Source organism: Anas platyrhynchos, chromosome 2, assembly GCF_047663525.1.
Source record: "Anas platyrhynchos isolate ZD024472 breed Pekin duck chromosome 2, IASCAAS_PekinDuck_T2T, whole genome shotgun sequence".
Taxonomy (NCBI): domain Eukaryota; kingdom Metazoa; phylum Chordata; class Aves; order Anseriformes; family Anatidae; genus Anas; species Anas platyrhynchos.
The window spans coordinates 39,788,754-39,815,424 of record NC_092588.1 but is presented as its reverse complement, the minus strand read 5'-3'; the positions used below and the strand labels follow the sequence as shown (position 1 = coordinate 39,815,424).

General features: G+C 41.6%; 1 protein-coding gene across 1 annotated transcript; it reads right to left on the bottom strand.

Moving 5' to 3' along the window:
* Positions 1 to 4,674: 4,674 nt before the first annotated feature.
* Positions 4,675 to 25,068, bottom strand: BPNT2 (3'(2'), 5'-bisphosphate nucleotidase 2). The gene is made up of 5 exons (XM_027452263.3): positions 24,550 to 25,068; positions 12,624 to 12,783; positions 11,611 to 11,706; positions 9,778 to 9,939; positions 4,675 to 8,428 (listed from the first exon to the last, which is right to left on the bottom strand). Exons 1-5 carry the CDS (start codon positions 24,931 to 24,933, stop codon positions 8,151 to 8,153), a joined length of 1,080 nt encoding a protein of 359 aa, XP_027308064.1. The 5' UTR covers positions 24,934 to 25,068; the 3' UTR covers positions 4,675 to 8,150.
* Between the last annotated feature and the right edge of the window lie 1,603 nt (positions 25,069 to 26,671).

The window sequence follows — 26,671 nt, the reverse complement described above, 5'->3', positions numbered from 1 at the left end:
ACCAAAACAGAAGCCTGCTGTTAGCTAGCTGGAAGGAAGTCCAAATGCTTTCAAAACATATAAGGCAGTTTATATTATTTGGAGAACCAAGTCTCGGTATTTTAATGATTGTAAGATGGGGTGTTGCAATTGCTTAAGCAACAGAATAGGCTTTCGTTTGTTAATATAAATAATTAAAAATGCGCATGTGGTGAGGAAACATCTCAATTTTAAAAAACAAGCCAACAGAAAGTGTGTGGGGAGGTATAGAGTTAGAGAAGGTCAAGCTGTGCTGATGATGGATGGGAATAAAGAGATTATTTGCATGAGACTGAAATGTAGGAGAAGTTGAGCTGATGGAAGGGCAGGAGCTGCCCCTCTAACAGTATCAGACAATTACCATTAAGTTGAAGTGGCAAGGGGAGTGGCTGTGTACTTAAAAACACACAAAGCTTGGACGTAAGCTTGTCGCAATTGAACTTATTGTTACGATTTGCAGAAGCAAAACTGATAGGAAATAAGCTAGCACAGAGACATGTTCATGTGAAGTTCACACTGTGACTTTCATGTTCTAGTCACAAACATCTGTAAATTTGTGGGATAAATTTATGGAGTTTGGAAGGAAGAAAGTATATTGCCAGTAGTTTAAGCCCACTGTACAAAAATTTGCCGTTTACTACAATATTAAATCAAAAAATACAAGAAAAGGCGTGTATTAGAAATAACAACAAGCTGTCAAACTGAACAGTAATAATTCATCGCCGCCCTCTGGATCTGACCCCAGAACTCTACGGGTGTCCTCTTAACTGAAAACACATGCCCCGACTGAGCAAAACAAGTGAAAGACCTTCCCTGGTTTAAACAACAGCAACAAACCAGGGGTGTGTAAATTCAGAGTTCCCAGCACCTTTCTGGTATTTCAGGGCATTCATGAAAAGACTGAGCCCTCTACTGGCCGCTGCTTTTATTTCCCCAAGGCAAGTATTAAAGATCCTATTTCTAGCGGTCCTCTAACAATAACGAGTGAAGAAATGCTATGGAAAAATTACCAAATCAATTATGCTGCAAGTGTCAGTCCTAAAAGTTATTCTGGCATATCTTTATTTGGTCAAAATCTAACAGAATGAGGCTTAATATGGGTTTCAAAAGTCATCATTACACCTGCATAAAATTGTTGTTTTAAGAAAAGGACTTATCAGAACAGTAAGCAAACCTCTGAAAATTCAGTCCTGTAGGAAACATCACATACAGGAGAGATTTAAACTTCTTCCCACCATGAAAAATAAATAAATAAATAAATAAATAAAGAATTGCTGTTGCTTCAAATACCTCTAACATGAACTAAGGTTTAAGAAAATTATGGAAAGCAGGTTAAAACATTGGTCTTTCCCTTAGTACAGAATTTACATGTATTTAATCCCTTCATATTAAATATATATATATAATAAAACTTTATTTTATGAAATTATAATTTTATGTTTATTTATTTAAAAAAAATAAAAAATATTTATTTTAGTTGCACAATGTCCCCATGCAAAAATAGTTTACAATGAACTATTTTTTCTCAGCCTGTGCAAGGACACCAAACCACACATGTTGTTACCCTGTAAGACATGAAGTTTAATTATTGTGGCAATACAACTGAATTAATGTCTGGAGTTCAAGAGTGTGACTGAAAAGCCTTCAGACACTAGATGTGTGTGGGAGATGTCTGTGTACAGACTAAGAGAAGAGTACCTGGGGTCTCACTATCATACAAAGAAAGAAAGGAGCAACTGGCTTTTAGGTACACACGCAACGTGGCAGCACTTGGGGCCTGGCAGAAGCACTGCTGGCAACCCAGCCCCTACCATCCTGTGGTGGTAACTCCAGTGGGAGAAACCCCAGCCTGAGAGCCCTCTGCAAACACCGACTGTTAACACCATGGCTCAGCTTTTGCAACTTCCTTCCTTATGTGTTTTTGCCCTTCACATGGTGGCTTAACAGAACCCACAGCAAAGAGCAATTTCTATTTCCCCCCATCAGTCAATCTGCTTGAAAAAACAGTGAAGCAAAACTCCCAAAGCAGCCATGGGAATCAGCTAGTCCAGAAATCACACAAAAGAGCACCTAGAAACATGCTGTGGCTTCCTTAGACAAGCCTGTTGCTTGGGCTGTTCAGGCTGCTTCTGAGACTGTGCCATCAAACACACGTGGGACAATAGTGGCACTGACAGATAAGGCTCCAACCCCCTCCATCCATGCCCACCCCCCAGTTTGCAGGATGGGAAGTTCTGCGTTGTTCTTTCCCCAAAATGCTTGAGAGCCCCACAGCAGACACTTTTCTCCAAGCTACTGCCAGATATTCCACTAATCACTTGGTTAGATCGCATCCAATCAACAAGGACTTCCAAAACACCCACGTACAGCTCCTGTGCCACACTTGGTCTACATCCATACAAATCAATCACAGTCCAGAAATGATCCTGGACGCCAGAGCTCATCAGTCTTTACTACTACGTGATCCTCAGCATGTTTTTGGCCTAAGCAAACCAGCTCCATCTCTAAAAATTTCCCATTCACAGTTCGGTAGTCTGTGTGATCCCAGGACACTTCTCAGCCAGCAGTCCGCATGTAGCACCTCTGCCTTGGAGTCTGAAACCATTTAGTAGTATGTATAATTGTTGTTAGTGCCAGGGCGTAATTTTTTGAATGCTAAAATAGCTTTTGTGAGTGCTAAAAGGACCGTGCTGGCACAGGTGCTGTCTGGCAACTTTGGTTCTTAAAAAGATGAAAATCAGCAGAGAATCAGGACCAGTGTTGCCAGGATGATACGTGACATCGTTCTGCATCCATTCTTGTACATACTGGTAGGGGTGGCAACCACCTTCTCTGAACATTTGTCAACTTACTCCATGGTTTCATTTATAAAGAATGGTGCATGATCAGAAACAGGGCTGCTAATGGAAGAATTTGGCAGGAAACAAGAAAGTCACAGAAACAAGAGATAGGCAGAATGAATAAAGATAGTTCGGAAGTTTTCGAGATGAAGTTGGAAAGAAAACTTCAGATCCAAGGAAAATGGGGAATTTCTAGGAACTCTTCCATCATATAAATCCATCAACTTTCAGAATAAAACACATATGAAAACGCAAGCCGTGGAGATCTCTATACTCACCATAACATGACTGAACATATCAACAAGGATAATCCGTCAAGCAGAGAGCCATGCACACAGGATGGACATACATGTAGCACAGCTGAAGCTGCCTTATGTTATTACCAGGAAAAAAATCTGGTGCACAAAGAAGCAAGAAACACCCAATAGAAAGAAAATATATAGAAAAACACCCTCACAGTCCAATATTTTCAGAGTTTTATTTATAGAATTGTCATTTTGATTTGGCACACAATTGGAAAATGGCAACACAACTTGGTGGGAAAACAGGAAAAATGCCAGAGTGTTGCTCATCCTTTGGGTGGGGGAACACAGCAACAACCAATGGCTGAAAACAGTCTTATCTGAAAGGGGGCTCCATCAGCTGCAGACCATTTAAAAAAAAAAAAAAAAAAAAAAGCTTTGGTAGGGCCTTGGCCAAGGCTTAGGCCTTGGTCCCACCAAACTACCAGCTTCAGAATGAAACATGATGGATAGTTTGTTGCTGTGTTCCTCTCTTTCAGGGAGTTTCCACCTCTGATCCCTCATCTTTCTTGTCCACATGGACTAAGGAAGGTGCAAGGATCAAGAAGGCACAAATGAGGAACAGCAATGAGAGGAAAAGTGGCTGCCCCTTGACATCTTAAAACCACGAAGTAGAAGGCTTCGTGCCCCTGGGTATGAGCCGTGAAAGGCATTGGCAGCTTGTGGGGTGAGAAGACTGGCAGCAGGTGTTAGCACTTGGTTATTAAGCTGACTATTGTACTATGAGCATTCTGGCAATGTTGAATTCATAATTTTGTCAATGGACCTCAGTCTGCACAACAGAGCCCTGAAATAAGACTTGGTCTGACTGGCCTGAAAGGAAGCTGTTCAGTCTTCCCCTGTGTTAGAGGCACTTTCCCCCTCATCCTGCCAGAGCCTACAATCACAGGCATTTATCTGCGGGTAAACTTCAACTGTATGATTATCTAACCTCTGAAAGGGAAATGAAACTAGCAAGGCAATTTAAAGCCAGAAATGGAAAATAAGTGTTCTCTGTTACAATTTCTCCAGCACAGCCACATCTAGGGAAAATAACCCAGACGGGGCCCAGCACAGGTCAGTCCCTCCTCATTGCGCTGCTCTGGGGATGCAGGGCGCTTGTTTTACATGGTTAAACCAGGTTACAACAGCACTGCACCACTGCTATGAGACTCCAACAGATAAGAAGATGCAACAAAGATGTTAGGATACACTTGTTTATAAACAAAAACGCAGACATGAACATCAGTGCTGACTCTTCTTCATATATCTCCAAAAAATGTACGTGTGCATCTCTTGTCGCACCTGAAGCCAATTAGTCTATTCTTAATGACTGTAAGGTAAAAGCAAATACATGAAACAACATCACTAGGTGATTTCTTAGCTCCATCCACATGGTTCATCCATCATTCACATAAGCTATTTCTGCTTGTATTTTCATTACTACTATGTGCTTTATCGTTCAGAACAAACAGTGCTTCCATAAATCTACCTGCAAAAGTCTTGCAAATAGGTTAAACTCAATACCAGTTAAGTACAATATTCAACCCTTTTATTTCTGTGTCCATGTATTTATAAAACATTCAATGAATGCAAGTTAGGACGTTTGGTACAGTACTAGGTATCATCTATGCTACCATCCACTCTTTGTAGCAGAAGGAAAAAGAGAAAATACACACCGCGTTAGAATAATTTCACTGACAGTTACCATAATCATAATATCCACCCAAAGGAAAAAAAAAAAAAAAGACATCATGTGAAAAGCAATGCTAGCACAATACATTCTCTTACTTCCCTTGATTGGACCTAGAATGTTACTGTGAAGTTTTTTAAATTCGAATTTTTAGAAAAGACACTTTTGTAGGACCCACCTATGCTGTGCAATTGTTTTAAGTAGCATCTCTGAAAACGCTACATCAGTTTCATGTGGAAAAGGCTAGCAGGTGCAGAACAATGCCCTAGCCAGGCAGTGAGACACTGTTAGTCTGATCTCAGACAATAAGCTTCTCTTACATCCACAGAGGTGAAACCAAACAAGCATTTAAGCCAGGATGGCAAAGTGTTTTAGAAAGGAGTGTAGACATGGTCAAAGAAATAAGATGCATGGGTTGTCAATACTGTACACAGGAATATCAAAGTGCACTGGCACACGTGCACTAAGCAAGCACTTCTGAACACCTGCTGGTCTGTGCAAGAGTTGCATGTACATTATAAATCGATACCGACCGGGGCCTGACCGCACTCCCTGCAGCAGCTCCTCCATCAGCCAGGCCTGGAGCTGCAAACAGCACTGCAGGGCCTGGCTGTGGGGCAGCTGCCTGAGCTCAAGCTGTGCCAGAAGCTCTTCTCCCTCACCTTTCCTTCACTGTCACAGGAAGTGAGATGGGTCAAAAAGGGGCCCGAAGCAGAAAGGTATCAAACACTGAGATCCAATGCAGCAAAGCAATTTAGGATACAAACAGGTTGGAACAAGCATATGTCCTCCTAATGAAAAACTAGGGATTTCAGCCAGCATATGGGAACTAGAAAAGGAAAGCTGGGGCTCTTCTTTGTACCTTTATCTTCCAAAGGTCTTTAACTTCATAATTTAGGCAAACATTTCTGTTTACTGCTGTGTACCTTCAAAGAAAATCCCAGTAAGCCCCTTTAGTGTACATAACATTACCTTATTTTTCCTTTCTCATGCAGAACCTAAGTCTGATCACAGCTTATGAAGGAAGTGATGGGACTGCAACCAAAATAAAAGCAGTCACATTTTCACAAGTTAAGTTTAAACATGCTTTCAACATGAATCGAAACCAGCCACCTCCCAGGGACTTTAGCTGTCTATTTAAACATTGTGCAGCCAAGCTCTGTGACACACACATTTTGATACTAGCCCAACTATGGCTATTTCTCATGCTTAAATTTTAATCCATGTTCTTTAACTACTAAACAGCAGAAATGCTTTTTTTATAACGCTTTAACCCACTTGTATCAGACTGAAGGGAAAATAATTATAAGAAAAAAAAGCTACAGTCTTCTTGCCAAGTATTAGTAAAGTCTTGATAAATACCTGGATTTTTGTTATATGCTGAGGTTTGGAAGCTCAACAAATTTTTAAAAATAAATCAGCCCCTTTTTTAAAGGCCACATTCACTTATTTGTCATACCATATAGCAGGTCATTAAACTTAAAAATGAAGTTAAGTTGCTTTGTATATTATCTACATGTGTAGAAGGTGTTCTCAAATAGCAGCAATTGTGTCGATGTTGGAAAAACAATGTAAGAAAAAAAGCCTACCCGTACCAAAGGCTAGTAGGACTAAGCTTCAGTCTACTTTGCCAGTAAGTTTACGAAATTAACATCTTTATCAGTAATTATGCAACATCTGAGGAGGTCTTTTGGAAATGTGAACATAAGACAGAAGATCATTAAAAGAGGTATTATGACATTCTCCACTACTAACATTTAACATAAGGAGGAAAAACCTCATTTTAATGAGAATAGTATGATGAAAGAAGTTAAAAATGAAAAAAATAAAATAATAATTTATTTTAAATAGCCTATGTTTCTACTAAATAAACTTCAAACAAATATTTGAAGAATTGAGAAGAGGTGGGAAGCTTATCTATTGATAATTGAAATAACAAGTATGTTTTAACTTTCTGAAATCCCTTCAGAGGCGCACAAAGAGCACCACCACAGATGGTTATGATTCTGCTGATAGAAGTCTAACTATTTTAGAGGTACAACGATTTGTCATTTGGTATCAAAGGGCCCATGTTCTGTTCTGCGTAAACTGGACTGACAAAGAGCATTTTTCAGTAAGGTTTTCTGGACTCTGGTGTACTTGAAGGGCTGCTTGTTCTTCAAACTTGCTTAAAAAGATTCAATTTAAGGGAAATGATATATGTAAGTTTCCACAAATCAAGCCACCACAAGCCATTTGGGATAACTCAAGAGCTTTCTGAAGAAAAGAACACCCCTTAACCTAAGAAAGCAGAAAGTTAGTTCTGAGGTTTTAGAAAAGAAAATGCGAGTTTATATTATATAAATGGAAATGACCAATCAACTTATTATTTCCATCAAACTCATTTCATATGACTCTATTGAATGGGGAAAACCAAAATGAACAGGTACCAAATTGTGCTTCTATAAGTACAAATGCCAAATGATGAACAAGCCCTACATTAGAGGAAGATCTAGCATGCATCTTCAACACTGTACGGAGAAATCATCAAGGACAAGAATCAACTGTTAAAAAGTATACAAGGAAACATTGCCTTCTTTTAAAAAGTTATATGGAAATAATTACACTGATTAATAAAACACTGATATTCACAACTCATCTGAATTAAACTGGTTTACATCTTCATGAAAAAAAAAAAAAAAGTCAAAACAGTACAGAACATTTTTGTTTCCTCTTAAAAAGCAGAAAGAGTGCCACTCCGTCCAAGATAAACCATTGCTGTATATAAATGTGTGTCAACCTTCTTGTGAATTCTGTTCAGGGGATACAGAACACAGGGCCATCTTTCCTCCTGATTTTTTTAGTTATCAAATGCCTATATAAATCACTCTTTGTTTCTACCTAATTCATTACAGAATTGCTAAAACTACAGTAAGATGTAAAAGATTTCAAGAAATTCCTCTGAGAACTACTGAGGTTATTTTATGAAACAATTTGGATCTTTCTTTAATTCACCTATGTTCACAAATATATATTGTATATGCACCTTGAATACAAGAACTGAATGAAAACAGTCAAAAAAAAAAAAAAAAAGACATGGAAAGTGAGGGGTGAGGCAGTCAGTGCCCTTCCTACTTCTGATTATTATTACTGTGTTGTTTTTATTTTTTTTTTAATAGTTTTATTTTTAAATACCACCACTGAAGAAACCCAATGCAAATACAGTCCCCAAACCCACACCAAACTGCTTTGCTGTGCAGCTTTCCCAGCAGGTTTTCACACTTGCTTCTTCAGTCAGACCATCTGGAGGCTTACAAAAGCATGACTTGTATTTCTCCATCAGTCAAGTTTGTGTGACGTTTCTTCCAGATCTGGAAGTTTTTCAATCAGTGCTTTATGGTTCATATTGATACTGGCTATAAGTCCCCCCTCATTGCCATCTGAGCCAGTGTAACTGATTTCTTCACCATTCAGGGTAGTCATATGGCCACCCAATGCTCTCAACACCGCATTTCCAGCACAGATGTCCCACTTCTTAATATAGGTGACATGGATATACACATCAGCTTCTTCTTGATTCTTTTCAGCTACGTCAAGGAGGGCCAGCACTTTATAACCTACAAGAATTGATTGGAATAAGAAAGTTAAACCACGTTTCCCAATTCCATCACAAAGGAAAAATCTAGCAGTGTTTACAATATACACATGCAAGCTACAGCAAAGTAATGTCATGAACTATATCATGCTATTCCAGTATAATGGTGGAAGCACCAATAACCTGCCTGCCATTTCACCCATAAAACAAAACGAAAACAGACCCCCCCAAGATTCTTTTTAGACAGCCATTACCAATGTGTTACAAAATTTTGATCTTTTAACGAGTCTCTAGATAAGTCTATAGACTTCAACATAGTTTTGCTCTTACGTTCACTTACTCATTTTTCAATCACTACATCACACTGAAGCCTCCCATCTTTCTGCCTTTTTATTACAATAGAAGAAAGACGCATACACCAGTCAATTACAACAACTTAGCTCAGGGCCATTTCCTTCTATCATACATTATACAGTATGAAGTCACTGCTCAAAACTGCATTCTTTATTTTATGGATTTCTTTTTCTATTTTTAACTGTTCAACCAGTATTCTTGTTTTGTTAAGCTGTATCTTTTTATTCTCATACAGTCAAGACCAGGAAAAAATCTAATATAATCAGTTAATATAATCATCTCCTCTATCAAAAGAAAATTCATTTAGATTCATTCATTATCAAGAACCAGTGCAAGATAATTTTCTCTAGCTTTTCACACTAAAGACAGATACATTTCTGTAAAATCTGAGTTCTGCACGGCTTTTGCGAGACTTACAAACAGCTATTGCTTCACACTGGTGTCTCACATATTTGCATTCTGCCAGTAAAATGCAAAAGGATATTGCATAATCAAACAAAACATAGCTAAAACTTCTTTGGACTGAATATGGGACAGGTAACAATGGGCTTCAGTGACAATATCTTTCTATTTGACATAGATGCAAGAAATAGTACCAATCTTCAATGGCTTTTCCTTAAAATATTGTTTAATTAATGTACTACTCATTAATTAAGAACAAAATGATTCTCTTCCATGATTCTTTATTTGGTCACACATACCCCTTCCTTACACACAGGCATCATTATCTTCAGTGAACACACATCAGTGTGTTCAATGGGACCAAAGTAACATTCTTTATCCAGGATTAGATTCACATATTAACTTATGAATTACAAAAAGCCAGAATTAGGTTTGCATTTACATGTCTACATTCAGGAGAAACTGTGTCCCTATTGATTGCTTTTGTGAACATGGAGAATAGAAGGTAAGAGGAGAAAGAGGGCATGTCACAGTTGTACCCCTCTGTCTAGTAACAGCTATCCCATTAGATCATTTGAAAGCCCTAAAATGGATAGGATGCTTAAAGAACCAAACCTGCTCCACCAGCGGGGATTATCACAGTCTTATTTCCAAAAGTCTGCCGTGCAACCTGCTTCACTTTTCCTGCATGGGAGCGGGATACAATAATCCTTGGAGTTTTCTCATTGTAGGAGGAACGAGCTTTTACGTTTGACCCGCCATCTACCATTGCCCAGGCTACAAGAGAAAAACAAATTCTGCTAAGCTTTACTCTTAACAGAGACTGCCTTTTGTAGAGATAAAAGGATACCTACCTGAAAAAATGAAAGTGATCCCTCTCTCTTACTTAATTTCCCTCTTTAACACCAAAATTGAGGGCTGACCCAAGGAACAGGCACATGTCCATGTGTGCACAGGAGCACGGGAGAAAAAGAAACAGCTCTTCCCCACACATGCACAAATCTGAGTGTCTTTGACATTACTTCATGCCTGAATATGCCTGTGACATAATTGCAAACTCCGAATAAGAAGGAAAAATCCCAAGTAGTGATATATAAAACTCACAATTGGAAAGCCGCAAAAATTAAGAAGACAGTTCTGTGCCAAACACATAACCAAATTTCCTCTAACAACACTTTCATTAAAACAAAAAGCCCCACTGCCCTTCAAAAGAGAAAACAGAGGAGCAAAAACGTTACCATAAGTCTTCTTGCTCAGAAGGATAATAATGAATAAGGAAGTGAAAATATCTGATATTGTGTTTTGGAGCAATGGATTTGGAATATGCAGCCTCCCACTTGCTTCATTGTGAGGTTCAAAGCCAAGGTTGGAAGTTGGCATCCCCTAACCACTAATTTGACATTTACTTAGCAGACTAACCAGCAATTTTATCTCAGTAGAGGGCCAGATTGTATGGCAACAGACTGAGCTATGTGTATTAACAATAGTGACTGCCTTATTGCTATATATTGGAGTGGTACTACTAGGAACAATCCTACTCACAACACATTGGTACTTCCAGCCTGGAAAATGAATACTCTTCACATAGAATGACAGAATTAATTGCATTTCATCTAATGCCATGTCTGAACATGTCACATTTTACTGCTGTTAAAGGAGTTAAATTCTCAAAATTACGGTGCTAAAAAACGGCACTGAAATACAGTCTTAGTTTCTGTGCCAGAACTACTGCGTAATTTTACAACTCTAGAGGTCAGTATTGCCTAAGGGAAAAACAAGAAGAGAAATTCTTGTTTTAAGTGTATAGTACAGAAGATGTGAACACTGTAACTACTTTGAAATATTCAGAAGTACACACACAGAGTGCCAAACTTTTAGCCATCCTCACTGATTAAATCTTTAGTACTAAAGATTTAATTAGGCTAGGGTTGTGCATTAACAGCATGTCAGATATTCAATAAGGCTACGTCTTATTGAAGTCTTGCCTGATACATACAAACAGTTGCCATTAAGATCCTTTATTTATGTTACCCATGTTGAATAAACACCAGCTCCTAGCTGTAATTTTATGGATCCAACTTCTGCTGCTGCAGGAACCAAGTAGACTAAAGTCTAACAGCACACATAAGAGCAGTCAGTATGCATAGGCTTCACCTTCTTTGGTTTGCTTTAAGTGCTCCTAATGAATGGAGCTTAATTGTTAAACATATTTTCAGTTACTTTGTTTTAAAGGCTTTTTTTTTTTTTTATGTTAAACACAGGCAGCATTTTCCTTTGTGGTTTTACAGCACAGAACACATTGACCTCTAATTCTGAGGTCCGCAGCAGTGTTCTTTTGCACCCTGATACTATTTTCCTCATTTGTATCTACAGACATTTCCTCAAATGTTACATTTTAATTAACACTATGATTGAAAAAGTCAGAAATACATGAAGGAATAAAGGTACCTGTATATGCTGAGAATGGCTTATGTATCACTCCTATTACTGGTTTACCATTTACAGCCACACAAACCATCGTTGTGACATACTGCCGAAGATCCTCTGCGGGCAAAATGAGAGATGGAGCAGGTTCACGGACAGATGTTAAGAACAAAAAAGGAAAGTAGACCTAACATTACAGAAACATGGCTCTTTGAAGACTAGCCTACTTTCTAACTCTTACAATTATGTAACTTTGTTGTATCTTCAAAAAACCTTGCAGTTACCAAAAGATTTTGAAGACTTTGAAGCTTTCCAGAAATTTTAGAATTAATGTTAACAATTGTGTCTCCTATAAGATGTACGTTCACGGAAATCTGTGTCCTTAAATTCTCCCTTCCATGCCCCTTGCCCCATCCTCTACTGGTCCAAAGCTGAAAAATTCAACCACTGAAGAACATTCACCTGAAAAGATGATGGGATCAATGAAATATTCACAAAAAAAATCTCCATCTAGTTGTGTTTGTTCTATTTATCAGCTAAAATTTTATTTGCATTGCCCTACACTGCTTATATGACATCTTAAAACATGAAAAAGAGGGAGACTCAATTACATATGTTTTTAAACTGTAACAGAAACCTTTTTATCTCAAGTTAAGATTAATATATTAATTTATCCTTTCCTTTACAGAAAGAAACAAGAAAAAAAAAGATATTTTGTGTTGCCACAGTAATAATTGAAATAAAGAAATGTAAAGAAATGTGCAATTCCAACAGAATCCATATACAACAGTTACCATTCATTTTAGCAATTAGTTAGAAGGAATACCAAAGTTATCGGAGTTGGCACAAATAAAAGTGAATGCTACAGTCTGACAGCTATTGATATGTCATTATACAATTTGTTCAATTATATCCCACTAGCTGTAATATAGCACACTTGAACAAGAGGTGCCACTTTAAATACTTACTATTTTGTCTCCAGTATAAAAGGCAGACATCAGAATTACACACATGATTTGTCAACAAGAATCAGCTACCTGTGTATTCTTGTGTAGCATCTAATGGATCGATCCAGACAGTAACACTTTCTGCTGGAACCTCCTTAGGCTGTATTTTTTGTTTTATTTCTTCAGGTATACTGCGATCCCAAGAGACTGTCTCCTGATCAGCTGTATCGACATGTTCTTCAGAGTTTATCTACAAGACAACAAAGGTAGGCACATTAGTTTATCATACACAGCAGCTGTGGTACTGGGAAAATTACAGGTGTGTTCAAGTATTTTCTTTCTCCCTTCCCCTCAAGCTAAAAGAGCATGAACTGTTTTAGGAACGAACATTTTTCAGGAACTGAAAAGCTACTAACATCATGCACCAAACAATGAGAAAACTGAATTCAAAGTTTTGCTGTGAACTACACCACAGCTGGACACCATTTCTCTGGCTGCAATGCTTTCTACGGAACATTCTCATTGTAGGAATTGCATTTTTTAAACCAGAATTTAAATGCAGTTGCTTCAAAGACTACGAACAGAACATTCAATTCTGGACACTTGTACAGTGCACAGCTATAGTTGGGGTCAAATATCACACTTACACAGATCAGTAAATGCAGATTCAAATCCACAGACACTTTAGCAATACATATTTTGCAGACTGCGGTATGACTTCGGGGAGTAAGAATTCTAGGTTGCATTCCTGCCTCCAAAATTGAGTTATGACTAGCAATTTAAGCAGCTCACCTGGATGTAACCTTGACGCAACTGTCAGATGTATGTTATTTTATAAAGAAGTTAATGGTTCTTGTCTGTCTTTAGGGTAGGTTGAGGTACGAACCTAAGGCACCCCATAAGGAACATTTAAAAACAGCAGTCAAATGTCACATTTAACCTCACTGCCACTTGTTGCCTAGCTTCATGAATTTTCTTATTGATCAGAAAGTGTTTCATAGAATCACAGAATTAAAGCACTCATGGGCAAGTACATCTTTCACAAGATCAGGCTGCTCAAAACCCTGCCCAACCAAACTCTGAACACTGCCAGGGACGGGACATCCACAGCTTTAACTGGGAAACCTGTGTCAGTACCTAATCACTCTCATTGTGAAAGTTTTATTTGTTCTATCTCATCTAAATCTACCCTCTTAGTTTAAAACCATTACCCTTTGTCTTACTACTACATGCCCTAGTAAAGTCTTCCCTTGTCTTTCTTACAAGCACCCTTTATATATTGAAAGTTTATATATTGAAAGGTTGCTGTAAGGTCTTTCCAGAGCCTTCTCTTCTCCAGGCTGATCAACCCCAGCTCCCTCAGACTGTCTTCATAGGAGAACTGCTCCGGCCCTCTGATCATCCTCGCGACCCTTCCCTGGACCCACCCTAACAGCCCCACATCCTTCTTGTGCTTTCCCCTTACTTACTACACAGGGTCTAGACTATTAGCTTAGATATCCGACTGCTAGAGCAGATAAATACGCTAAGACTAAACCTATTACAGATGTTGTAGGCAAGTGGCATTGAAAAGTAAGGAAAATAAAGAAACACTCAGGTTACGTTTGAATGTAACAGACTTTGTATCAGCAGGATTTTTACTTAATTCACATTATGACAAGAAAAGACATCACACCTCAACTGTAACAGATTATCAGCAACGGGTTAAGGGCCGCCTTGTCCAAGAGAATTAAAAAAAAAGAAGCAAGCAGAACTGCAGCAACTCCAGCCACACGTCATAGCTGTCTTTTCATGTAAAACCAGCATTTGAAGCACTGCGTGCCAAACAGAGCCCCTGAAGTTGCCATGACATTTACAAATTAAACATCCGTCATTGTACAATCAACCTGATGATTGTTTTCGCCCCTGGGGGTAATGGTCCTGCAGAATCAAGACGAGTGGTTCCACAGACTTGGCAAGCTCAACACAAGCTCCTGGCAGTTCAAGTTCCACTATGGCAAATCAAGCACCACCACAGGAAGTCACATTAAAAAAAAATGAATAAATAAATAAACAATCCTCAATAGAATAAAGGTTGTCTCCAAGAATTTAAGAGGGTTGGAAATAATCCTGAGAAGGAAAAAAAAAAACAACAAAAAACTCTTGTTAAACCTGTTGTAACATTACAGTAAAATGAAAAGGCTCAACGTATCTGAAAGGCATTGTTTTCAAAGCCTTCCTGCTAGTTCAAAATTTGTAATTGTGGCCATGATGTTGCAGCATTTGTTCCCCTAGTTAGCGGTCTCTCTCAACAGCCATAATTAATCTACCAGGAAAAAAAAAAGAAAGATAATAATGTGGTTGCAGAGATCCCATGACACTAGCTCCACTTGCTGGTCTCTTGCTCTGCAAGCCACCAGTTCTCCCCTTCATATTACCATTCACTCTGTAGCCTTGGCTGAGTATCAATCATAGTCCAAGTAGAAATTCACAGCCATTCCACCACGTGGTTACTAGATCTTTTTTATATATTGTTAGGAACCTACATTACAGGCTTTGCACGACATGGTTGCCTTATAGAAGATCACCAAGCCCTTAAAGCTGGGAACTTCATTTATTTCTAACGAATTAGAATATAACAATAAAACAGATCTTTGTGTCAAGATGATGGCATACCTTACTGCTTGATTTTCAGTTCCTCCATGTCATTCTCATTTGTTGGAAGCCTCCAGAGGCCACGACCTTAAGTTTCAGTATTTTCTGAAGTGATACAGCCATGTTGGCTATATTGTCAAGTCTTCACTCAGAAATCAAGAGTAGCTATGGTAGATAAACCATCACAATGCCAAATGTTTGTGTCAAAGTTTTTCCAGCAGCATACTCTCAGTCAAACTGCTGTATTACTGTACGTAATCATAAAGCTGCAAGTCTGTACACTTGCTATCACATAGATAACTTCGCTGACCATGGTGGCTTTACCCAGCTGGGCAGCCAAGCTCCACCACAACCTCTCTCTCACTTCCCCTCCTCAAACGGAAAAGGGATGGAAAGGTCTCAAGGGTTGAGATAACGACAGGGAGATCCCTCAGCAGTCATTGTCATGACCCAAATCTGGGGGGCAGCAGCTCCCCCCAGACCCCTGCTCCTGCGAGGGCTCCTCTCCACGGGCTGCAGCTCCGGCCCGGGGCCTGCTCCTTCAGGGGCTCTCCATGGGCCGCAGCCTCCTCCAGGCCACATCCACCTGCTCCACCGGGGGCTTCTCCACGGGCTGCAGCGTGGAGATCTGCTCCGTGTGGGACCCATGGGCTGCAGGGGGTCAGCCTGCTCCACCAGGGGCCTCTCCACAGGCTGCAGGGGAACTGCTGCTGCCTGCCTGGAGCACCTCCTGCCCTCCTGCTGCACTGACCTGGGGGGCTGCAGCAGAGCAGCAGAGCTACTTCTCACTCCTCACTCTCCCAGCTGCCATGGCACAGCTGTTTTTTTTCCCCTATTTCTTAACTCTCCTCTCACAGAGGTGCAAACAACCTTGCTTATTGGCTCAGCTCTAGCCAGCAGCAGGTCCAGCTAACACTGGCCCTTATCAAACACGGGGCAGCTTCAGGACTTTTCTCACAGAGGCCACCCATGCAACCCCCACTACCCAAACCTTGTCACGTAATCCCAATACCCCTACTCCTAAGAGTCAGATTTAAAAAGAACCCATCACGCAAGAATTTGAGGCAGCAAGCAGAAGACAAAAATAAAGAGCTATTGGGAGGCAGTCACCTAATAGCTGCAAGCAGTAAGAGCCCATCTCAGGAAGTTCTGCACGCTGCCCACTGACACAGAGCATAACATTTTTCATAATCTTCCCCAATTATGTTTGAAAGGAAGGCCCTCCTCGCAAAGAAGAGCCACATCAAACACAGAGATTTAAAACAACATATGTAAATCAGTGAACAGACTACTGCTGAAAGGTCGACAAAAGTTACTTCATGAATTTCGGTAATCTGGCTGATTTTTGCCAGTAGAGAACCTTCTATAAATGGGTTAGAAATGTGTATGCATCCTGTAACAAGCGAGGTGTGCTGCTCTCAGGAGCCAGAAAAGGTTCAACAGCAACACCTGGATCAGACAGAAGTGTGCCTTCCAAAATATGGAGGCATTCCCAAGCCTAAGGAAACTAATCCACCACACAGAAGACATTCCTCCTGCATGCTAGAGAGAGAAACCTGGGTCTGCTTGCTCAGGAGAAAGGCAGACAGCAAGCTACAGAGCCATGTGGATGCATTCAGCACTATGGGCATGTGTCCAGCAGTCCCATCTACATACAGGCTTCATGGCAGCTCACAGGGGCTCACTGTCCTGTGTGGGACTACTCCCCACCAGCTCTTCACAAGGGCTCCGTGGCCACTCCCCACCTAGGAAACCATCCTCAGTATCAGCTGCATGGCTGGGGTGAGGTGACCAACCTCAGGCTGCATGGTCTGAAAGCATGGATGTAGTTCTGCCTTTGAACTCATCTGTCAGAGAGAAATTAAACTGAAAATCTACACTGAAGAAGTTAAATAGAAGTTTCTATTCAAATACGACAAAGATTTTTAAGATATACAGCTTTTTATTTTTTAAAAGCCAATACCTTTGAAAAAGGTATTGAAAAGTGCAATGCTTCTTTTAGAAACTGTTTGGGATTTTATTTCATTTATTGCTCCTCCTCCTGCCCTGCATCCTTACCCATCCAAATATGACATACGTGTTATCTATGAAAATAATCCAAACTCTTGAAGAAGAGATGAGGTAGCATATTATGTTTACTCCTGGAAATGTTAGCATCCCCATCTGTTAATTGTATCCTCTCAAATCTAAATCTCGCTGCTTTTTTATTAGAGTAGAAAGCAAAACCAGAACACAAATACTATGCCACCTGTATTATAAAAGGGAAAGCAGCTAATTAAGCTACTCAAGGTAAACAAAACAGTTCAGGTAACAACAAAAGATAATATTCACTAATCAGAATACGAATACAAGAGGAGGTACTGTATTTTGAGGACAGAGATCAACTCAATGGGTAAGTCCACTGATTTGAATGGGACCATGAAAATGAAAAGCTTAAGATACCCAGGCAAAACAGCACATGGGAACACCAGTAAAAATACTAACAGACATTTTAATAACTGCATAACAGACACAGCCACTTCATTGGTCGTTACACAATATGCATTGTACACACCCAAGCTTCAAACTTTGTCATTTGTATTCAGGTGATAGGAGACAGAGGAACGGAGCAGAGAGACAAAATCAAATCAATAAAGAAAAATATTTGCAAGCAATAACCCCTCAACAACCATCCTAACGCCTTCTTCCTGGCTAACTCGAGATGTCTCCTGTGGACACCTGGAGGTATTCCCTCCGGGAACCAACTGGCAAGAGGACACCACACACCTCACAAGGCTCACTGACCTGCTGCTGTGTGGCTGCACAGGTTTGAACACGACTTGCTGTATCTGTCTGTGCTTCAGAGGAGCTGCCACCCAGGGGAAAGCAGTTCCACCAGCAGCCTTCGGGATTGCCCCCGCACACTGAGCAAGCCCCTGTGCAGCCTCACGCCGCTATCGCTTTGCTCCGAAGAACGACGGGCGCTCACATCCACTGTGTTGGAGGCTGGGCCATTTCCCCCTCATTTGCTCAGCTTCTGATTTTTCCCTCAAAAGGTACTGGAGGGAAAACTGCCTCATCTTCTTGCAGCACCTGTGTATATGCAAACTGCGTGAACTGATCAGATGCCGAAACCTCTGAAAGTAGCCACCCACTCAACAAGGCGGGATACCCAACGGCACCTTCTGCAGCAGCACAATGGAAAAGCACTCCCAGGAAGCAACAAATCACCATATTCCCAGCAAGGGAGTAAAGTACCTACGACTACTTATACCAGTTAAGAAACAGGGCTCCAGAATCTGCTGTGGAAGGTAGCAATCGCATTTACACCAAGACTTAGTTCACGGGCAGCAATGGCCACTCACAATCCTTCCCCTCAATATTTTGGGTTTGGAGGTGGTGAGTAGCAATTCACCATAAACGAAGACTGTTTCCTGAAAGCTTCTGTCACTACTTGACACTGAAAAGAAAGCAAACTTGGAAATCAAAATACCACTTCCTTCTTCACCTTTCCAGGCTGCTAGCTAGTTTTCAGCCAGGTTTGTTAGGTCATGAGTGAAATCAAAAGCTCACATACTTAAGATACTTTAAAGCTTGAAACAGTTAGAATATTAGCCTTGCCAGCACAAGCAAAAATTCCAGTTTTATTCAATAAAATTGACACTCTAAGATCAGGCTGCTTCTTTTTGAAAGGGTTCCTCCTCTCCTTTCATTTACCACAGTATACCAGAAGGGAACATAGTGTTTGCAAGTGAGCTTCTTCATGCCTTTCAGAAAGATTACGCTTGAGTTCATATGGGTACATTTCATTACAAAAGGAGACAGAGAAATTTGCTGAATGACATGGTTCTCCAAATAGATTGCTTGTTAAAAGGGAACAAAAATAACAAAATATGAATTTATATAAAGATGTATTTTTATATACATGAGTAACGTACACAAATACGTAAAACAGTAAAAGGCAAAGTGCCAGCCACGTCTTGGCTCTCATTTGAAAGGAAGACAGCAAATACTTCTATAATAATGCCATGGCACAGACAAAGGAGGCATTTTTAAAGACACAGAAGTCCAGACAGGAAAAAGTTTTGAACTTCTCTCTACTGTCAACTGCACCTTCAATTATTTTAACGAAAAAAAAAGTGGTTTGACTCAGGATTAAGATGACAAGGTGCACAGGAAAGAATATGGACTAGCCTAAGCGTCAAAAAGCCACCGGTTAATGCTTATGGGAACTCATTACACGGCTGCAGTCATTAAGCCAGCAGGAAGCAGGGTGCAACTAACAGATAAAGACGTATATGTCGGAAGAAGCAGATTTGTCATCGTATGATGAATAGAAGTTGGTAAAGTTGGTAAAAATAACAGAAAGGCAACAGAAGAAACTGCATGGATCACAGAAGCCACACAATTTCCAACAGTAATTTTTTGAAACAACTAAAACCTAAAACTAGAAGTAATAAAGCCACTTGCTCGTTAGTTCACAGACTGTTTTGATAGATGGCAAGATTCGCGGTTACAGTTCTGTACAGATGCAGACTGGAAAAAAAAAAAAAAAAGGAACATCTGGCTTGTGACAAGGGTTACACTGCCACTTCCCAGCTTCAGACACCAGCCAGGTAAGAGAGGAGGAGAAGCACGCTGACACAAAAGAGCTGTGAAGCTCTTACGGACTGCGAGCAGCTGCAGCAGCACAGGATTCGGGTCTCCTGGACACTACTGGTAGCTACATCTGGAGAGATAATCACAGAAACCATTACCATAAGGTTACGGCCTTTCATTTCAGTTTAGGTACAGCGCCTGCAAAAGTCAAATACCATCAATTAAAAGCCGTGTTAGAAGGCGTATGCCCAGACAACACCTACTGATGGATTTCAGATTAACATTCACAGTTCTTGCTTTACTCATGAGCCTATTGGCAGTTACTAAGATCACGAGGGCCAAAAGAACGTTAATTTTGTTAAAAACCCCAAGAACTAAGTACGTCTTTCTTCAAACATGAAGGGAAAAACGACTGTGCTTATTTTGCAGAGCATTGAAATCCTTCTGAAGTTTAAGCAGCATTTTGTTTTCTAAATCTAGTTCTTTAACGTATCTGTCTCCTCCCATTGAATCCATATCAGATGCAGTTTGCAATCTTAGATGAAATTCCAGTTTTGTAACTACGGTAGTTGACACTGCAACCAGAAATCTGCAAACAGCAGGTTTAAACCTGGAAAATATTTCTGGTAGCTAGGAAAAAAGAGTGCTTAGAGACATTCATCTTCAAAAAATTGAATTAATTTAGGGGAACATCTCATTAAAAGTAAAACTGACATGTTCTTAAATTTCCATTTCAAACACTGATGCCCAATCTCAGCATTATCGCACACAAACTTGAAATGAGTTATTTATCATCTGTCTTAATTGGGAAAGAGATAGAAGAACCAGCCAGGTTCCAGGCAGTGCCAAGACTGCTTGAAGATGCCTGAAGAGAAAGGCTGGGACAGAGAAAGATTGATTTCCATCCCAGTCATAATAAACCAGAAAGAAAGGAAGAATATTTCTCTGCTTAGCATTTATACTAGAAAACAAGACATACAGCTGGCACAACTACAGAACGTATATCAACGTGCTGGTCAAAACTGAACACGAACTCTTGCAAAAGTGAGAGTATGTGGTAAATTCATTCGAGTCAATAAGACAAAGTCTATGAAAATCAGGGTAGTATAGTGCAGAAGCAAAACAGCAGAACTGTTTGTGCTGCTTTAAAACCGGCTCTTCCACAGTCTGAGAACAGAGCGACTTTGACCAAAGGTCATGTTTAAGGAGTATGCACCGCCCTTGCCAGTCACTCCTGCAGATGTACTGACACAGATATTGCTGCAGCATGAAGTGAACCAGGGTATGCCTAAATCTTTTCGTTTGTTTTACATTTCCTACCTTAGATACATTCAGATACTGCAATGCGCGGCGCTCAGAGAAGCTCTTTTAGCAGACAACGCAACTAAAGTTCCTGCACCACGAGACCAATTCTTCAAACTCAGAAGCTCTCCTGGACAGCACACATTCATGTTTCTGGCCAGTCTCTAACTGGATTTGGAAACAGCCTTCCCACCCCACTCTCAAGGCAGGGCTGCCTTGAGCATCACCTCAATCCCCTCACCTGATTCCTGTTCCAACACTTCTTATCGCACCACCACTATGCTAGAGCAAGGAGTAAATGGGCCTGCATGGAGAAACAAACAAGAAAGCAGTGAAGTAGCCTAAAATAGATATGGTTCGACAAAAAAGTTGAAAGAAGCAGAAGGGATGATTTTAGCTGGATCAAACCCCAACTTGTTCTCAGCACTACGAATAGCAGAGGACAACACTCTAGTGCAGGAGCAGGAAACACCTCCAGCCTGTAACTGTAACTGCAGTTGATGGCTTTATCAGAAGAAACCACTGGATATATTTAAGCATGCAGTGTATTTTAAAATCAACTGCACAAACCTGTTTCATAGGAGATGCGTGCAAATATCCACTGCTGGACCTTGACTGTCCTGAGACAGCACTGGGTAATACCTGAGTTAGAAAGAACTGATTTGCCCCTTCCTCACACCTGTTTCTGAGGGGTATAATGACAATACTCAGTACCATTCAATTTACTATGCAGTCACAAAAGCAAATTGATCTGCCACTCTTCTGTATCATCTAACCTTGCTGTAAATAGTCTTGCTTATAGACTGATGTAAACACATCCATTTATACCAAGCATAACAGGTAACATAAGCAGCAGAGTTTCTGTTCCTCCATAGAGACAACAGCTTTACAAAATGTTTTGCTTTTGTCTTTTTCCATATTTTTTCCTCTTCTTCCCCTCAAATTGTGAACGTTATTTTATAAGCCACAACTGTAAGGATTGTGAGAATCTTCCCAGATTTATTTCAGCTTCTAGAAGAGAAAGCAGCCAAAGCCTTTCTATCTTCTCTTAATAATCACGCCTTAGGAGGAGATCTGCTTCTGACAGACTGCATGTGTTTTTTGCTATGCCAAGCAGCACAATGCAAGATATCCAAGACTGCTCATTGAATTCAGTTTATTTCAGTCAAATGACTTCTCCCCCTAGTTATTTTTAAACATTCGAAAGCCAGAATTTGGCACCAGCTTAAATGCTGAGACACCCGTTAGGCTCAAGGCTTCCATGATGCGAGTAAATAAAAATTTTGCTTAAGTTTACCCTCAGAATTCTTTGCATTCTTTCAGTTTTTATCAGTCCTTTTGTGAGCAGTAGCTTCTCTAGCAAGAAGAGAAGTGAGCTTTTGTTTGACTTAGCTTTTTTTTTTTTTTCTGCTGGAGTGTCCTTCTGTACTTGGAGATAAGGCTGCAGTTATAAAGCATGACACCTACTGCAAGACGCAGTCTTTTATTGCTTCAACATGAAAGGTGTCTCGGGAAATCCCATACAATCCTCATATTCATACCAACTCAAACTGTAGCTCTGCTGGGTGAAATAGCAGCAGTTTTTGCCAGGTCACGCTAAAGGTTCATATGATGGATTTACACATTGAGATGACCTTGTCTTCACACCTGAAAGTGTATACTACAACATATATATAGTAAAACGAATTGTTTGGACAAATACTTATGAACACATCTTCAGCATGCCAGAGACTACAAGACAGTGTGTGTTATCAGCATATACAGTTCGGTAGACATTTCTTACTTGCCTCATGAAGTAAGGTGCTATTTATTCAGATCATGTGCTGCTAAACATCCCAGAGCTGGCCTGTCAGATTTAACAACTTTAAATCAGCTGAAAGATTTCTCAAATAAACTCTTCCTCGTCCTCCTCAATGTTCAAGCTTTTTCAGTCTAATGGAGCAGGGCACAGGGGAGGAAAGGAGGGCATATGCCTGAATTTTATCAAGTTCTACAGATGCATGCACACACATGCATTTCTGATTTCACATCGTGTTTCTGAACACATCTGTGCTTTAGGAAGTGCCATGTATTTCTAAAGACTAGCAGCACAAGCCAACTCCTTGGAAAATCAAGAGGAGTCCAAAGTTTTTAAAAAGACGGTCAAACTTAATGCCACTGAGAGGAACATACCCGCATCAGACCCTCACCCGAGCAGGGCTCGTGCAGGCCATGACAGACAGAGAGCAGGCAGTTCAGTTCAGTATTGCCAAACAAATCCCCAACTTCTCAAGTAACACAGAGAACCCTTATACCTAAAGGAATGAAGCCCCTCCTTCTGCGGAAGGGTGAAAACGTGTAATTTCAAGCAGCAGCCGTACAGCTATACCGTAACGCCAAGCTCCACGAGGGCACTGAATAGTAAAACAGAAAGAGGAACAACACTTTTTCATCCATTAACGCAGGGCTTCTGAAGGTGGCTTCCCATTGACAGAAAAGCCAGCAATCTTTGAAATACAACCTTTATAATCTTTTTGCAGAAAAAGGCTAAGTACTTATAAAGTTTATTTCCAATACCGATCGATCTGGTGTTTCTTTTAGATTACATACTCGATGCGGTCTCTACAATACTTTTAAAAAAAACAACCACACCCTAAGAAACTTCCAAAAAGTCAATGAAAACTGATTAAATAGGGACAATATTTAAGTAAACTTAACTATTTTCCTTTTTCTCTCAACCTGTCCGGGAAAGGCATGCAATCAGCACGTTTCAAACTCAAAGTTTTCCACCAATTTCAAACGTCAATAAAAAGTCAAGGGATTTAACATTAAAAGACTGAAGAAAAGTTCCCATTTACTAAACGAAAAGGAGAAACAAAGCAGAAAAAAATAATTAAAAAGCCTGTAAGTCTGTTGCTGGTTTGGGTGCAACTTGAAATACCAGACCCAAGTTTTGGAGGTGAATGAGGGCAGAGAGGGCCACACTTCTCTGAAGGAGAAGCAAATCTGTGTTGCCCACGTGGGCAGCGATCTGTGTCGTGGCACAGCTGCTGGCTTACCTGCTCGGCCAGAGCCCAAAAGCCTCGGGTATCGCAGCACTATGCTCCTCTACACTCTATTACTTCTCCATATGCTCTCCCCACTGCTGGCTCTATAACAGAGTGGGAAGGATGACCGGTGGGAAGGGTAATTAGGAAAGTAAGTTAACAGCATATGCTCACCTGGGTGTCCCAAATGTGTGCGGAGACAGCACTAACAGGTTACATTTATACTTGAGCAGAAAAAGCTTTTTTTTTTTGCCCCTCAACACTTGGGCACCCCCTGAGCCCTCCACCACCCTCTGCGCCCCACCACCCGCAGCGGGGCGAGCGCTGAGGTGGCACTGCCACAAAGCCAGCAAGAAGGAAGGAAGGGGAAAAAGAAAAAAGGGGGGGTGTCAAGGTATCACTCCCCATCCCCAGGAACCCGAAACAAGCCCGTGGCCGGGCAGGGGCAGGGGCAGGGGCTGCAGCCGGTCGCCCACCTGCACGCCGGGGAAGGCGGCTTGCAGCAGGTGGTACATCTTGCGGTTGGACAGGAGGTCTCCGCTCGTCAGCTTCTCCTCGGCTCCCTCGCGGGTTTTCCCCTTCGCCTTCTCGTTGAGGACGTTGCCCTCGCGGACCCGCTTCACCTCCTCGCCGCCCCGCACGGCGGCCAGCACGGAGACGGCCAGCAGCTCCCGCAGGTCCACGGCGGCCGCGGAGCCGCGGGGAGGGGGCTCGGCCCCGCCGGCCGCCGGCTCGCTCAGCATGAAGAAGGCGAAGCGGCCGGCCAGGAAGCCGGAGTAGAGGTGGTAGAGGACGCCGAGCCCCAGCAGGCAGAACACGGCCATGCCGAGCGGCGACAGGCGGATCCCCATGGGCGCCATGGCCGGCGGGGAGGGGGAGCGGGAGCGGGAGGGGAGCGGCGGGCGCTCAGCGCGGCCCCATGGCTCCGCTCCCTGCGCTCGGCGGGGCCGGCCGGCTCCGCACCGCGGCGGGCAGGCGGCGCCCGTCTGTATCCGGGTCAGGCGGAGGCGGGGCGGCGCTGAGCGCACTGAGCATGGCCCGAAGGGACGGGGGGGACCGGGGAGAAGCGGAGGGGACCGGGGGGGAGCGGGCAGAGCCGGGCAGGGACCCGCGGGTGGGTCCCGGTGGGTGCTCCCCGCCCGCAGCCCGGAGCATGATGGCGCGCAGGGGGCCTGAGGCGAGCCTGTGAGGGGAGCGCACTACGGCTCCTCGCTGCCATCCCGTGTGCCTTCTGTATTTATGTATTTATTGATTTAAGCTGCTGTGCGCAAAAGAAGTGAAAGCTCAGACCCCAATAAAGGTTGTCTTTGGAGACTGAAGCTGTCATATCGTCGCTGTCTCTGCGCTTCCATTTCACTGGCATCGCCGTCACACGGTGGCAAACATCAGCATCCCACCCTCTGCGAGGTGTAGAGGCTACAAATGAAGGAAAGGAGCAAATACTGCATTTAGTTTGAAATGGGATTCCAGAGAGATGGGTTTTACTCTTAACCTATGCTAGGATTTAACTTTCTATGCTGTTACAACATCCTCGTTATCCACCTTTCCATGCTCTTTAAGATTTTTCTTCCTGCAGTCTCTTGTCCGTCAGAGAAGGGGCATTAAGTATATACCACTCATTTTCCGTTCATTGATTTCATGCTTCAGCATTTCATGTAGTAATAACGAAGGGTAATAAACTATGCAGCAACACCGTGGGTGTTTGATAAAGAGTAAACTTGCGCCTGCAATGAGCAGTGAGCGTGAGGCTAATGCAGCAGGCGTGCTCGCAATTTGTCGCCTTTTTAAAAACGCTGGGCAAAGCAGCCAGCAGCTCTGCCGTACGATGCGGTCAGTAACAGTTCGCATGGTCAGTGAAGAGGAATTTCCAGCGATGGATGGAGGAAACAGGAGAAGGAGACAACCTGTCACTGTTTTAAATTGAAACTTTCTGAGCTGGTTTCGTACTTAATGGAAAGAAAGTAAAATACACAGCCTTTTAACCCACTGAATTGGCAAAGACCTTCCAGAGGCATAGAAAAGTAAAGGATTTATTATTTGCTGCAAAGGTTTCTATGCCTGCAATAAATATAGCTTGTAAATATTGGCGGCAATGTAAACTGTGAAGTGGACAATGCACAGAGGGCTCTTTATTTCCATGGCAGTGTATGTACTGCTGGCCTCTGCTGGCCTTCCGAATTCACCATGTCTGTCGCTGAGCACAGTCGTGCAACCAACAGACCATCTGCTGGCATCCTTTTTCTCTGTAACAATCATATTCTGTAATTACAGACATAATTTTTCAAAGGTGTTAATTTCGCACATCCCATGCCACCCTCTGAAGATCCCTGGCTTGGGTTCCTCATGTTTCTCCAGGGTGCCGTTCACACCAGCTGGCCTCCAGAACACAGCAGAGATCTCTGCAAAATGCTCCTGGCCTGGCAGCTTGTCTTAACATTTTCAACCTGTAAGATGGGTTTCTAGAGACCATGATGAAGGCAGAAACTGTTGATAAACTTGAAAAATGTTTTGGTTTATTTGTAGCAAAATGAGCTTTATCCCTTTATATGAAGGGTAAAGAAAAAAAAATATGGAAATGTTCCTTTTGAAATATAAAAA

Coding starts and splice junctions, on each gene's coding strand:
- BPNT2 (XM_027452263.3), bottom strand. CDS start 24,933: ATGGCGCCCATGGGGATCCGCCTGTCGCCGCTCGGCATGGCCGTGTTC. Junction 11,707..12,623: donor TGCTACACAAGAATACACAG/GTAGCTGATTCT, acceptor TTTTGCCCGCAG/AGGATCTTCGGCAGTATGTC. Junction 9,940..11,610: donor GCCATTCTCAGCATATACAG/GTACCTTTATTC, acceptor TTTCTCTTGTAG/CCTGGGCAATGGTAGATGGC.